A 13863-nucleotide genomic window follows, 5' to 3' on the forward strand; every position below is an offset into this window, starting at 1 on the left:
CTCTCAATAGCATTTCTTCACATCGGCTCCAGCTCTTTGTCCGGCTGTGGCATAAGGGGGCTCGCTGCATGGACTGCTGAGGAATGCAAGTTGGTAAAGGTTACGGTGGAGAGCCCTTTTGGGAATAAGTGCAGATAGAAAATCAGAGCTGTGATTAAGACTTTGTTGTAATGTTTTCGGAGTTGGACTAGCATCTTAGATTAGAACTTTTATTTAAAGAAGTTGTGTCACATTTGTGTTGTTAGAAAGGGGATACTTAGTTAATGTTGTTTCTCGTCCTTTCGGAAATTCCCTTTGTGTCTGTGGCAACTGTCGGACAAATACAAAACATTCCAGTTAAAGACAGACATTTAACAGCAGAGTCCCCCACAACAACATCGCCAACAATCAAGAGTACAAGTACAACCAAATGCAAACTTGAATATGCATTATTGTCATTTACTTCATTAATTGTGTCATTACTGCATTCATAACCCCCAAGTCATCATGTTTTAACAGCTGTATGCTCATTATGGTCATAAAGAGAAAGACAAGGAAGCTATACATATGTGTACAAGATGCATAAACATATACATTAATACACATACACCTATCTGCATGTAATACATTCATTCCATACATCGATTTCAGCTTACGCAGCGCAGCTAGGACAGTCAATATTTCCGAGGAATTTATCAGTGATTTTTTCTTAATTTGCTCCACTTATTCTTTCCATTTGTCATTCGGCTTTTTTTCTTCAGTTCTTGTAATTGGTTTTTTAGAAAAAAGATATTTTCAGTACACAAAGTTCATCCATTTTAACAATTATTTCATTACACCTAATAAGTCCAATTCTGGAACCACAGAAATGGTCATTAGACATAATTGTTGCCCTTTGACACCAATTAAAAATATGTTTGTGAACTTTGCATAGGTTTCTCCACATTCCCTCCAACACTTATTTAGTATATTTGTGGTTTTCTTCTTTTCAGGTCAAACATTACATTATATACTTGTAAATTGATTATGTTCAGGTTTTGCACTGTTAATAAGATAAAACAGGCAATTTAGTGTCACCTTGAGCTCTCAGTAATCTTTCTGTAGAATCTGTTAAGTAAAAATAGATTCAATAATAAATAATTATTCAATGCAGCTCTAATGTGTTTGGTATTATGTTGTTTATTGTTACACATTAACACTGAGCTACTCCAGGAGACTAAAAGATCTAATATGTTTAACATGAGAGTTTAATTCTTAGTTCTGAAAACTGCAACAGCCTTCCGTTCTTTATCAGAAAGAAATGTCCTTTGCAAGTTCTCAGCAAAGTCATATAATACATCTGCATAATGTCTGCAGAGACACTTGAGCTCAAACATGCACAGAAAATATCACACAAATTAAAACGGTAGTACTTTGTTGTATAAATAGCTCGCTATTATACACGTTTCACTCCTCCACTCAAGTTAAATGAATTAATCTAGTTTAATATATCTCATCGAGCGTAACTGAATTATAGCTTGTTATGTGATTTTCCCTGTGGAGTTTTCCATTTTGTCCACACCACACTCAAAACACCACCCCTTGTGAAAACTGCTGGAATTTACCCACAGCATTTTTGAAATGCTTTCAAAATATATTTATTTGGAAAAATGCAAATGTGGTTTCAGCGTGTAAAGCATCTGTGTGTGTGTGTGTGTGTGCTGCAGCAGATCCACTGGCAGCGACTGGCGGCCGACACTATGGTCTGGAAAGTCAACAGGAGTCAGTATGTCCCAGTAGTTTCAGCCAAACCAGCACCAATCAGCAGAAACAGATGGGTGTTTGTTTAGCAGGACCGGGGACAGTGGAAAGTACAGAGGAGCTTAGGCACCAAGAGCTTTTTTTCCTCTCATATTTACTTAAAGAACCCCCGACTGGAGCGCACCATTTTAGGAGATGTTTTTTTCATTTCATCTTTCTCTGCCCTCATTTTTCCTCATTCCTTCTTTCTTTTAGCTTTTAGGTTCACTCAACACCTCTCCCCAGCCCTATTCTCCCTTCACACTCCGCTGAAGAATCCCCCCTTTGCTCAGTCCCATCACTTACACTCTTGAAACTTGACTCTGACTGACATGTTTGATCGGCGCAGTATGCCATTGACAGTTTAATCCGCGCCATCATTCATGTAGGCTCTGATAACATTTGCCAGAGCAAAGCCTGAGGCTGCCATTTATTTGATGACCCCGATGAGCGCCGCAAGAGTTCAGTTTATAATTTAGTCACAAGGGCCCAGTGGTTTGACATTCCACAGCCCACAGTGAGGACTGAATCAGGGGGGATTATTCATTCCAGGAGAGACTGGCTGTAGGCAGCTATCTCATGAGTGTCCCATGATTCTCATCAAGCTGCACTCCTACACACACAGACAGACAGTGATGCATGTGAACTTGGAAGGAAGCGCTTACTGTAGTGTCTCAGACATTATTGAGAATGAAGGAGGCCTATTATAGAGTCAATGAATAGCTAAAGTTGCTTGTGTATGTGAAACCTCTTTAATATTTGGGGGGGGTGCAGCTTCAGTTACTGGTGTTACAATGAAATACAGTCCAGGAAGTCCAGTTTGAGTAATGGATCTGTGAATTTGAAGGCCTTTCACATGCCAACACACAGCCGTTTGTAATCTTAAGAGACAGGATTCTACAACTCTGAAAAGTTGTTACAGCTGCAACCATTTTATCTTTCACTGCAACAATCGTGAGGTGAACTGTAGAAACACAGCCACATTCACGTTACCAAGTAATCTACCAGTATTGTATTGGCCACTGCATGGAGTTGCAGCAAAAGTTGTGCCAGGTTCAACTTTGTTGCCAGGTGATCCTGCGTTGTCTTGCCCTAGCACCCCACATTAGCACCCCCACTGTGCTGCCAGACTGGTTTCATTCAAATAAATGAGGGGGTTTTCACAGAGCGAAAGTAAAAGTTTGGCTTTATTTAACAGCTGACAGTAGAGACAGAAAGAAAACATAGAAGACGATCATAGGGGGAATAACAACAAAGCATCCCAGCTGGAATCAAACTGAGGATGTTGTGTTCTAGACCACTGGGCTACAGGGACGCTCCACAAGCAGTTTAGGCAGAATATCTAAACCACTGTATTTAGAGCAGAGTAAAGCTGTCCCACTGGGGCTGTTTGGCTTGCAAACAGCAGTCAATAGTAATACATATTTATTACAACAAGCAAATGAATAAAAATGGCAATCCATAGGCTATCTACATGCATACACAAATACATACAAGTACACAGGTTAGCACCACCATCACTGTCACTATCGCTTGTCACCAAAACCATCAGGGAGAGCAGTGTAACACATCTACAGCTAGTCGCAGGCCAAAAGAAATTTTGCTTAAAAAGCCAATAGCTGATGGAATAAAACACCTCATGTATCTGTTTGTGCTGACTCTAGGGAGGTAAAACCTCTGCCTTGATGGAGGCAAATTAAACTCACTGTGTGTGCTGGGACTCCGATACGATGACCCGAGCTTTCTCTGTGGCTCTGACTAATTTGGAGGTATTAACATCGGGGTCAGCAACTACACAGGAAAACTCAGTCTGCAAACTGTGATGGATTTTACATCGGACAGTGTGATAATAATGTTACAGTTTAGCTTTGTTTTCTCTTCCAAGTAATTTTGGCTGACCTGGGGACTTCAAATCGGTCTGATTGTCTGACTGGTCGATTTCTGCCTCATCTGACTTTTTTTTGTGATATCAGCGTGTTCCCAGATCCCAGCAATTACGTTGATGAGCAAGAATTACAATAAAACGACCCAAGTTGTAAAAAACTGGAATTATCCTTTACATTTCAAACTAATTTTAAATGGTTATCATGAAATGCCAATACAATATTAGCCTCAATGATAGGACAACCAACTGAATTATTCTAAATTTTTCTGTTTTTATCCTTTGCCCAGGTCGCCTCCTAGGCCCAGTCCTGGCAGTCTTCACTATTCAGACGAGGATGTCAGCACAAAGTACAATGACCTGATCCCTGCAGAGAGTAGCAGTCTGACTGAAAAACCCTCTGAAATCTCAGACTCACAGGTGCAGTAGCAACTCTTGTTTTTTTATACTACCTTTTATGTTCTCTGTATGTAAACTGTTTTCTATCTGTCTGCATAAAGTGTGTTATATGTTTGTACCCGTCTACGTGTGCACACTGTCATCTCCTTGAATTCCTCAGGAATTCAGTCATGCATTGTCGGCTGTACAGTGTGTTTCGTGTCAGTTCATACTGTCCACATGGTGTCCTTTCTCTGTTGTTCACCTGAATGCATTCAGCCTGCAGAGGTCATACGATATAGCTACTGTAATGCAAAGGGAGAGATGAGAGATTAATGACTCTGCTCACTGGCGGCAAAGCAGTTTTGAGACCAGGCAGTGACCTGTGGAGAATGTCACTCTGCCAACATCCACCTGCGATCCAGGCCACTGCACTCAGGCACAGCACTTGTTATGTAAGACGGCAAAGGCAGATGCTCTCTGCAAAATGTATTTTAGCGCTGGTTACGTATTGGAAGTTCTCGCTCCAGCCAGGCGGCCTATGAAACTTTCCTATTGAATTTTCAGCCAGTCAAGTCAAGTAAAAAATAATCTCTGGGGAAAACTAGAATACTGTATTGGCTTTTCCAGCTGGCTCTTCTTCTGTGGTTAGCGTCTAGCCTCATTAGCGTTGTAAGCAGTCTAAAATCACAGTTTTGAATCTATTTAGAAAAGTCCTCTAAGCAGACACTGTCAGGATTGATAGATGACGACTATTGTTAGGATGTCTGACTTGCGGTGTTTGCTATTGCTGAGCCAAACTGCTTTTGCCCTGTGAGTGTGTCTCATCGATAAATTGTGACTTTTTCTCCGTCTCTCTCTCTTTCCATTGATCAGTCTGCGTGCCTCTCGCCCTCATGTTTCTGATTTCCTGACCTTTGTTCTTTTTTTTCTCTTTCCCAATGCATATATGTTTTTCTGTTTTTGTTTATGTCCCTTTCCTCTCCGGTTCTCTATGGTTCGGGTGAACCATCTTGCGGTTTGCAGTCTGGTTTTGATCCTAGTCAGATGAAAGCACCGGGGGGGGGAAGCGGTCCTGAATTCCCTTGCTTTCAGGCTTCCTTTGGTGCTTTCTTTCATCTAGGAATTCTTTACTCTGGGCATTTCCCAAATTATCTTGGAACATCTCTCAGTTAGTATGTCCCTAGTGTGAATTCCGTAGCCAGAAATCTCTCCCCACCTGGCCTTATCGGGACCAAAGTTCTATTTCCAGATCAAATGAAAATCTCCCTACAATGAATCGCTATGGACAGGACCTTTCACAGCACGATAACATCCCCTCAAATGAATCATTTCGTCATTTCATCACCCGTCTGACATATCTACCGTTCGCACTTGTGTATTGTCAAACATGGCCCTAATGCAGTAACTGCCCTCCTCAGCCTGAGATGACGACACCTGCCTGCTGCCACACTGCACATTCAAAGGGCTGATGTTGGCTTTGATGGGCTAAAACACACAGAGCCCTGCCTGTTACCCTAAGGCTCCTCTGCCATGCCCCTGACAGGCAACCATATCAACACCCAATGGTGCTTCAGAGAAATCCAGGAATGCTCTTTGAAGTTTTATTGAGCGGATAACTCAGAGCTATCAGTATGACATTGTGCTGTCTGTCCTCTTTAATCCCCGGGGCCCCCACCAGCAGGTATAAGTTGACTATTATACTCCTCCTCAAGAGGGGATTTGGAGGAAGCTAACATTGACTTGGTGAGGCAACAAGGCCACCATTACAGCTTTGCTCCCCTGCAGGTACAGCCCTATTGACTTTTTTTCCTTTAGAGTATAGGCTTTCTCATTTTCCAAGGTTGTCTCTGTGGCACTGTCTTTATGTGTCATTTACGGCCGAAACCAGGCGAAGACAGATGATCTCATCTCTGAGTCAGAGATGGATTGCAGATTATGCTCTCTCTGCAGAACGGCATTCCATGGGAGAGAAATGAAGATGTCTACTTTCTCTTACATGCATTCTCTCTTTCTTTCATTTCCGTGTTTATCTCGTTCTTTCTCCCACCCTCCCATTCTCTGTCTCTCTGGTTACTATAGCTTTTTTGTCTTTGGCTCCAGTGAAAATATTCTCTCTAATGTTGAGATCGTCTCTAGTGACAACACACCACTTTGTTTTGACTGGCCCTGTCTGAAGTATGATGCCATAATCCAGAATAAAGGAAAATTCGGCCGCAAATAAATTCTATTTTATTTTTAACAATTCAATGGTGTCTGTACTGCATGACAGAGGATAGCAGAGAGAGACAGAAATGGTGAAAGGAGGAATCATGAGATGAAAACTGGCCTCACACAGTCCCTTGAAGTACAGACGGGTGACACATTAAAGAAAAAATTAATAAATTGGGAAACACAGTGAAAGCACATGCTTCCATTATTCTAATTAAATTAATCCAGTCTGGGACAGCACTAATTCCCCCCAAAATCTCAAATCCTTTGATTACCCGTTGTTCTAATAAAGTAACATACATTATAGTAGAGAGAGGGGATTGGAGCTGCTTAGGGAACCTATATCCCGGCCTTGATGCTGACAAAGTAGAACTTAACTTTGATGAAGCAACCAAAAACATATCTTCCAATTCCTGTTTTTCCTTCACTCTAATCTTTTTTTTTCTACACAGAAGATTGCTATAAACACACACAAATGCATGTACCGTGAATGTCTGACTTTTTAATCCCCCTCTAGCCCCATATATACTGTTATTGTCTATGCCTCTGGGGACCCCTGCTGCGTTCACTTCATCAATGAGAGTGACATAGACAGCCCCACCGCCCCTCTTTTCACCCCCTCCTCTTTGCAATAATCCATAACTAGAGGACAAAAGACTGACCCACTCTGTGGTATTGGGGTATGCATCAATTTGCAGGGGGGATGGGGGCCAATGCTTGTCAGGAAATTGTTGTTTCTGTCTCATGCCATTATAGAAACGTAGAATAAAAGGTTATTTACAAAGCATTTTTTAACATTTGGTTAATCGTAAGGTGCTTTGAATATAGATAAAAACAAGAATTGGTTGCAGCATTATAGCATATGCCATTTGCAGTTCAACTCTCTCTGCTGGCTGTGGTCAAAGGTCAAAGTTCTTTGAGATAGATTGTCTGAACACCTGCCTTATTCGCCGATAATGACCAATTTATCTCCAACGAATGGTCTATGTTTAATGCACATCCATTGTCGTAATTTCTTTCCCTTCACCCGCACTGTTCTCCTTCCTACATTGTTAGCGATTGTAAACTGAAACGCAGGGCAACTTTGTAATGTCGATGATAAAATAAACTACTGTCAAGATGTCTCACCAGTTAATTGGGAAGATTTCTTAATCTCTTTCTCTGCCCAATTTAACACCATAATCATGAAAAATGTCTAATAATTGTCACTGGCAGGCTGGTATGTGTCTGTCTCACACATAAAGTGGTGGTGGTTCCCTTGAGGCGGAGGTGCAATGCTGCATTTCATGCCTTAAGTCTGTTTCTTTCACAGCATTCAGCTCTAGTAATTAGCTTGTAATGAGTCAAAGTAAGAAGCTGTTTCACGGACCGTGCTGCCCCAGAGGCAAATTATCAAGAATCTCCACTGTAGATTCCTCATTTGGATCATTGAGTTATTTCTGTTAAAGACGAACCATACGCACGAAGAGGACAGATTGCAGAGGAGAATACTTGTATGTAGGACATGTCAAGAGTCAGGACATCTGTTGCGCACACTCCATGGCAAAGCAGAGGCAGGCAGGAGTAGAACACAATTCACTGTGTCAACACTCGGTCTGCACTCACTCTTTCCCACTACCACACACACACACACAACTGGAGCGATGTTTCATCTCTCAATGCAGTGTTAATTCTTTTAGGGTGAGGTAATACCGCTTGAAGTGGCCTAGTATGTCTTGTTGGTCCACTGTGAATGGATCTCGTTATTGTGTTGTTGTGTTGCTAAACACACTGGCATGACTGGAATGCTTTTCAACACTGGTTGGCCCCAAGTGTTTGCAACTGAGTAACAATATTACAACTGGACAACAAACATCCCCAGGCGTTGATGCATCTCACACCCTTACTCTTATTATTGAGAGGAACAACAATGTAAAAAGCAAGTGAAAAGGAAAGTATGATCATTGTGTTAAACTTCTGAATGTTGAGCCAAATCTTGCTGTGCACAATGTCTGCCTTTGATTCATTTGTGGAAAAATGAGAGTGGGGGGAGGGGATCACTTTCCTTTGTTTAGAACCAAAGAGGATCAAAAAAGCGGTGTATTTTTTCTATAATTCAACACAGGCATTGTCTGTTTGGACATTTATAAACTCTGCTGAAAACTACAGAAGAAAAGCCTTTATATAGGGGTTTGGCATAGAAGACATGGACCTTGTTGAGGCTATGGGAAATCTGAGCCTGCTGCCATATGCATCACATATGTGCTGTGCAATATCCAGCATGAGAGCTGTGCTCTGGAGTGTATCCTTCGAGTGCGTGCCAACTGCCATGTTCCTGTATAAAAAGAAGGAACATGATAATATGAGTAAGAGAGAGCTAATAACCTTGAGACAGTCACAAAAATCAGCATCAGGAGTCTCTTCCATGCACTCCTATGAAAAGAATAGGCCTTCCTTGCTTTAGTTTTCTAAGGCACCTAATACTCTTAGGGAAATTAGCCTGTGACAATTCTGGCAAAGTCGACTGAGCATTAGTTCACTGCAGCCAGGTGATTAATCACAGGTTAGCTGGCCAATTGGCATCTTGCTTTCGTGACAATTTGCTGACCACAAGCAGTCCCCACCGAGTGTTCAGTGATCACATCGCTTTTTGTTTGACACCTGGAATGTTACTTGACTTGAATACAATAGCATTTCTAGCCCAGCCTGCAGCAAGTCGAAGGGCCAGTGACGAGAATGTGCTGAGGATTATCTTCATTTCTTTACAGATGGCTTGATTGGAATTCAAACTGACCTAAAGACCGAAGAAAAAGAACTTCCTTCCCAATTAACTCCTAAAATCACACTTTCTGTGTTTGAGAATGCACTGCACGACCTATGTTGCTTTTCATTTTTTCTTAGATAATCACACCATTCACACAGAATGGCACAAAGGATCTATATATGTATAACATATCTATGATATCATCATCATGACTGGGCCATTTTAATCATTCTGTTATGGTGATGCACTGTAAAACCCATTGTTTTGTTCACCCATAGGAGGCGCTGGTGTTTTCATATGGGACAGGTGGCCTACATACACTTCCACTGCATTTGGTGAGGTTCCTGTGGCTGCCTGCTTTGAATGTTTGTAGCCTGATAGGTGACTGGTTCCTACTGCTAGTCCCCATCCAATCTTTTCCCTCAGATTCCCATTATAGGTTTTATGTGCTACACAACACCAAACCTCGTCTTGCTGGCGTGGTGCGGATACAAAGATTATAGATCCTGAACATTTAGTTTGATCCAGTGACTGATTGGTTTAAGTCCTGAAGATAATTTGACCTTTGCCATCTTGTGTTGATGGTCCGTTTACAATGCACGCTTCAGTAACAAGTCATCCTTCCGTAATCATGCTTTGACCATTTTTGGTGTCCATGTGTTCTTGTGCTGTGTTGTAAATGTAAGTGTGTGTGCATGTGTGTGTTGTTTAGACGGGGTTGATTGTGACTTGATGACTTTGCTCAGAATAATTCAATAACTTCATGTTCATTTACATTTATAGCCTCAGCATCTCTAACTGCTCCACATGGAAACACTGCAGAGTCACCCCATGCTAACTCCATGAATCAATGTATCTTCTTTATTTCCTTTCTTTCACAGGGCAGCGACAGTGAGTACGAGGTGGACCCGAACCGACAGAAGACCCACTCCTTCGTCAACCACTACATAAGTGACCCCACTTACTACAACTCCTGGCGGCGCCAACAGAAAGGCATATCCCGGGCACAGGCCTACAGCTACACTGAATCCGAGTCGGGCGACCCAGATCACTGCGCCCCACCACCGCTGCCTCCTCTACCTCCACTGCCGCCCCAGCTTAGTTCCCCCAGCCCCCAGCCTCAGCAAGCCCAGGGCCAGCCCCAGGGCCAAGGCAGCCTGTTCAGGCCCAAAGGTAGCCGGACTCCCACCCCCTCTCAGCAGAGCTCCAACCCCCCCAGCCAGCACAGCACCCTCTACAGGCCCCCAAGCAGCCTAGCCCCTGGCTCACGGGCCCCCATCGCTGGCTTCTCCTCCTTTGTGTGAAAAATGCTGAAAAGGACATAAAAAGTTCTGGAAATATCTACCCAACTTGTGATGGAGAAGATAGCAAAGCGCAGTCAGCTCAATCAAGTCTTTTACACATTTCTTTCTTTTCATTACTTTTTTTTATGTGTTGTCTTTAGTCAGGCTGGATACATGCGGAACAAGACTATGAGAATTTTTGGAGCTGTTTTTTATTGTTTAATGTGTGTAAGCGTGACAGTGTAGACTTGATTTCTCTCACCAGTTGCGAAAATTCTCTCTGCAACATCTTCTCACTTTTATTTTGCTATTTGACCTATTTGCATGACTTAATTTCCTCCTTTTTCTGTTACTTTTCTTTGAACACATTCAAATGCTTATTGCTTTGATTCTGTACAGGTCACAAGAATCTTTAAAAACACACACACACATATAAATATATACATATATATATACGTATATATATAGTAGATGTACCTAAAAGACAAAATCAAATCAGTGCAGAGTCTGCATTGATAGAGACTGAAATAACAATATGATGGAGCCATATTGTGGAACTAGAAAGAAAAGGGTTTGTTTAGACTGGATGAACTGGATGTAAAAACAAAACAAAGGAAGAAATAATAGACAACCGTGGATGTGGAATTCATGCCAAATTGAACAAATTTTAATGTGTTGGCTGGGAGAGTTTAAAATGGACACTGGCGAAACAATCATGCGTTTCCATGGAAACAGCTCTCTGGCCTATAGCACAAAAGTCGGACAAATTTTGGCCATGGCGGGTCAGATTGACTGCGCTGTGCCTGAAGGATCCTGCAGATATATGAAATGAGTGTATATCTGTTAAAGTGAAAGTGTTTGAGTCTTTTTGTGAGTGTGTTACAGTGGATCAAAGATGCCTTGATAGAGAAACACTTATTTATGATATCTGGCACCAGTTGTTACTGAACTCCTCACGGTGCCCTTGACTGTGGCATCGCAGTGGCTGGCCTCGCACGACGAGAGCCTTCTTTTAATCCTGACGGACGTGGGCTGTGACTAAATTTGCATACACAACCCATATTTTTTCACCCTTCGCTGGCTCACGTATTCACACATCAGTCTCATTCTGCATATGTCTACTGAAAATGCTTTGAAATCCTACGTAAGAGTGACAAACTGAAGTAGTCTGGGACATTCACGTGTGGGCACAGCTGCTGGTTCTGCTAAAATGGTAAAAGTGTGATTTTGAAACGGAGGTTTTTTTCCTGTTTCCGCCCCTGCTGGTATAACTCTTCTCGATCACTCAACACTATCACGGGGCAGCGCTGGGCCTGCGCCAAGAGATGATGTCATGGAATTGCCTCACCTGTTTCCCTTTTGTGTAATCAACCACTCTGTACTATTCAGGTGTGACTGAACTGTCCCAAATGCTAATGCGCGTGTGTGTGTGTGTGTGTGCATGTGTATGAGTGCGTGTGATTACACTTCTTGTGTGTAAGCTTTACAGATCATTCACTGTCTGTCTGGTTATAAAGAGATTGTCCTGCAGCAACTGTAAACCTGCCTGGAGTAACGCCACAGAGGGCCGGCCACCCAGCCACCTGCCAGGCGCGCTCATAATGCTATAGTGAAGACTCAGTGGTGTGTTCCTAGTTTCCATAGTTCAAAAAAAGGAAAAAAAAGTGTCATCTACTTTTACTATTTTTTTCTCTGTGGGGTGATTTCATTGTACGCAACAAAAGCTTATCATGCAGAATCTGAATGAATATATGATCACAGTACATTTCTGAAATAAATTATTTTTGAATGTTAGCGGTTCTGGTACTCAATTGCAAACTGTGCAGGGGGGCTGGATGGGAAATGAAAAGTGCAAGGTTAAATATTATGCTTACAAGGGCTGGTTGGGAAATTAAAATCATATGACTATTGTAACCTAGCCCAAAGCTACATTCTGACCGACAATAGCTCTCAAAATGCAGTCACTCCATTAATTTTAGTGCGACTTTAGGAAAAAGGCAGTCATCTGGAAATAAAGTATATTCTGGCTCAACTTGTGCCACAACCCACATGACTTCTGTTCTGAGCTCCAGCAATAGTAGTCAGCAGTCACATACTGTACATCAAGCAAAGCCATTCCCCCTGCGAACCTTCTCCTCACTACCATCCCTGCTCTGTCACAGTGGATGAAACAACATAAACACAACCATCGCGCAGCAGTAATCTCATAATTGTTGAGATAGTATATAAATGACTATTATCCTGCCTCAGAGGATTATAATATGACAGCAGAGCAGTGATTTGGCATTTGATAAGCCATCAGATTTGCTCAAACTGGACTTCCTGATTCTGTGAGTTCTTCTTCTCATTGACATGTACCAACACAGCAATGCACAGACTTTGCATCCGTTTGGTGAAGGGCTATTTTCAGTCTCAGCGTGGCTTTAATTAGTATTTCCAGGTAAACGGCGAAACGTGTCTAATGCCCAGGGTGCATCATGTCACAAAAACCACCTTACTTTTAACGACACGTCATGAACACATCAAAGGAAAGCGTTCAACAACGTGAGATGACACGATGCCAGCAATGCTCTGTGTATGAATGCTTTCTGTAAGCACATGTGGGATCTGTCGATGCCTAATTAGGTGATGAAATTCCACCTAACCTTGGTGTTACTCAGAGCAGCAATAAATTGGATCAGTGTAGATGCTGTGAAATCCTGTTATCTGGTTACAAATGTCCCCTCCTGACTTTTTCATCTTCCTCTGCGCACACTGATAACCACAATTCATTAGCTCATCTGTTCCTTGGTCGACTAAACTCAGCTCAGTTGGCCCATTAAACCTATCAGACTGCACAAAAATTGATACTTGTATGTATTTAAGCCATAAGCAATGTGTTTGAATTTAAAAAGTGACTGAACTAACAGACACATCCTTGCATGACAGAGGCACATGTACAGTGTCAGATGGTGTTAGATGCTAATTGGATCACAGTCAACTTGATCCAGGGCTAACCTACTAAACACATAGGCAAGAGAAGAGAGGAGATTAGATGGGATAGGACAGAAGAGGGAATTGGAGCGAGCGCGTCCAGAGCACTAATCTCTTTTTTGAAAACACATGGGAAATTTGCTTCCGACAAAAGAATCACAGACAGGAGGTATTTCACTTGCTCAAATGTTCATTTCCCTCTGTCACTCTCCCTCAGGAAATGAATGACAGAAAAGAGTGAGCTGGTGGTCCCTGTTAAAAAGGGGAGCCCAAGGTACTAAATAGCCCTGATGAGCTTTGAGAACACACAGTTGGAATATTAAAGGATTCAGACAGAAGGTGTAGTTCAAAGGAGTTTGAAACCCTGAATTTAATTGCCTCGTTTGTGAGCTTCACTGAGGGTGGATTGGGGATTTGAAGAGGATATACTGGCAGTTGGAGAAAGGATACTAATTTGAGAAAGAGGATATTCCCAGAGTGCCTTTCATGAATGCCCTTCTAATGTACTGTTTGGTGGCTGCTTAAATTTGTTCCCGACTTAATGTGCATTATGGGAAAGAGCACAAAAATGACCATAGTCATTTTGGTAAGTCACTCTCACTCTTATTCCAGCTTGGATGCACACTTTAATTTCC

At 42.1% G+C, this 13863-nt stretch overlaps 2 protein-coding genes across 7 annotated transcripts in view; one reads left to right on the forward strand and one right to left on the reverse strand.

Moving 5' to 3' along the window:
* The window catches only part of sdk2b (sidekick cell adhesion molecule 2b), a 244451-nt gene extending 232402 nt beyond the window's left edge, over positions 1 to 12049 (forward strand). For 3 of the 6 annotated variants that reach the window (XM_051417851.1, XM_051417849.1, XM_051417850.1), the window contains exons 43-45: positions 3931 to 4060; positions 9251 to 9307; positions 9854 to 12049. In XM_051417851.1, the coding sequence (XP_051273811.1) occupies positions 3931 to 4060; positions 9251 to 9307; positions 9854 to 10276 (610 nt within the window). In that variant the 3' untranslated portion in view covers positions 10277 to 12049. The remainder of the gene's footprint in view (positions 1 to 3930; positions 4061 to 9250; positions 9308 to 9853) is intronic. The other 3 variants (XM_051417853.1, XM_051417855.1, XM_051417854.1) reach the window with 1 other exon arrangement.
* Positions 1 to 13863, reverse strand: part of rpl38 (ribosomal protein L38) — a 498028-nt gene that overhangs the window by 431609 nt on the left and 52556 nt on the right. The gene's annotated exons all lie outside the window — the stretch shown is intronic.

The sequence above is a fragment of the Dicentrarchus labrax genome, unplaced genomic scaffold, assembly GCF_905237075.1.
Source record: "Dicentrarchus labrax unplaced genomic scaffold, dlabrax2021, whole genome shotgun sequence".
NCBI lineage: Eukaryota > Metazoa > Chordata > Actinopteri > Moronidae > Dicentrarchus > Dicentrarchus labrax.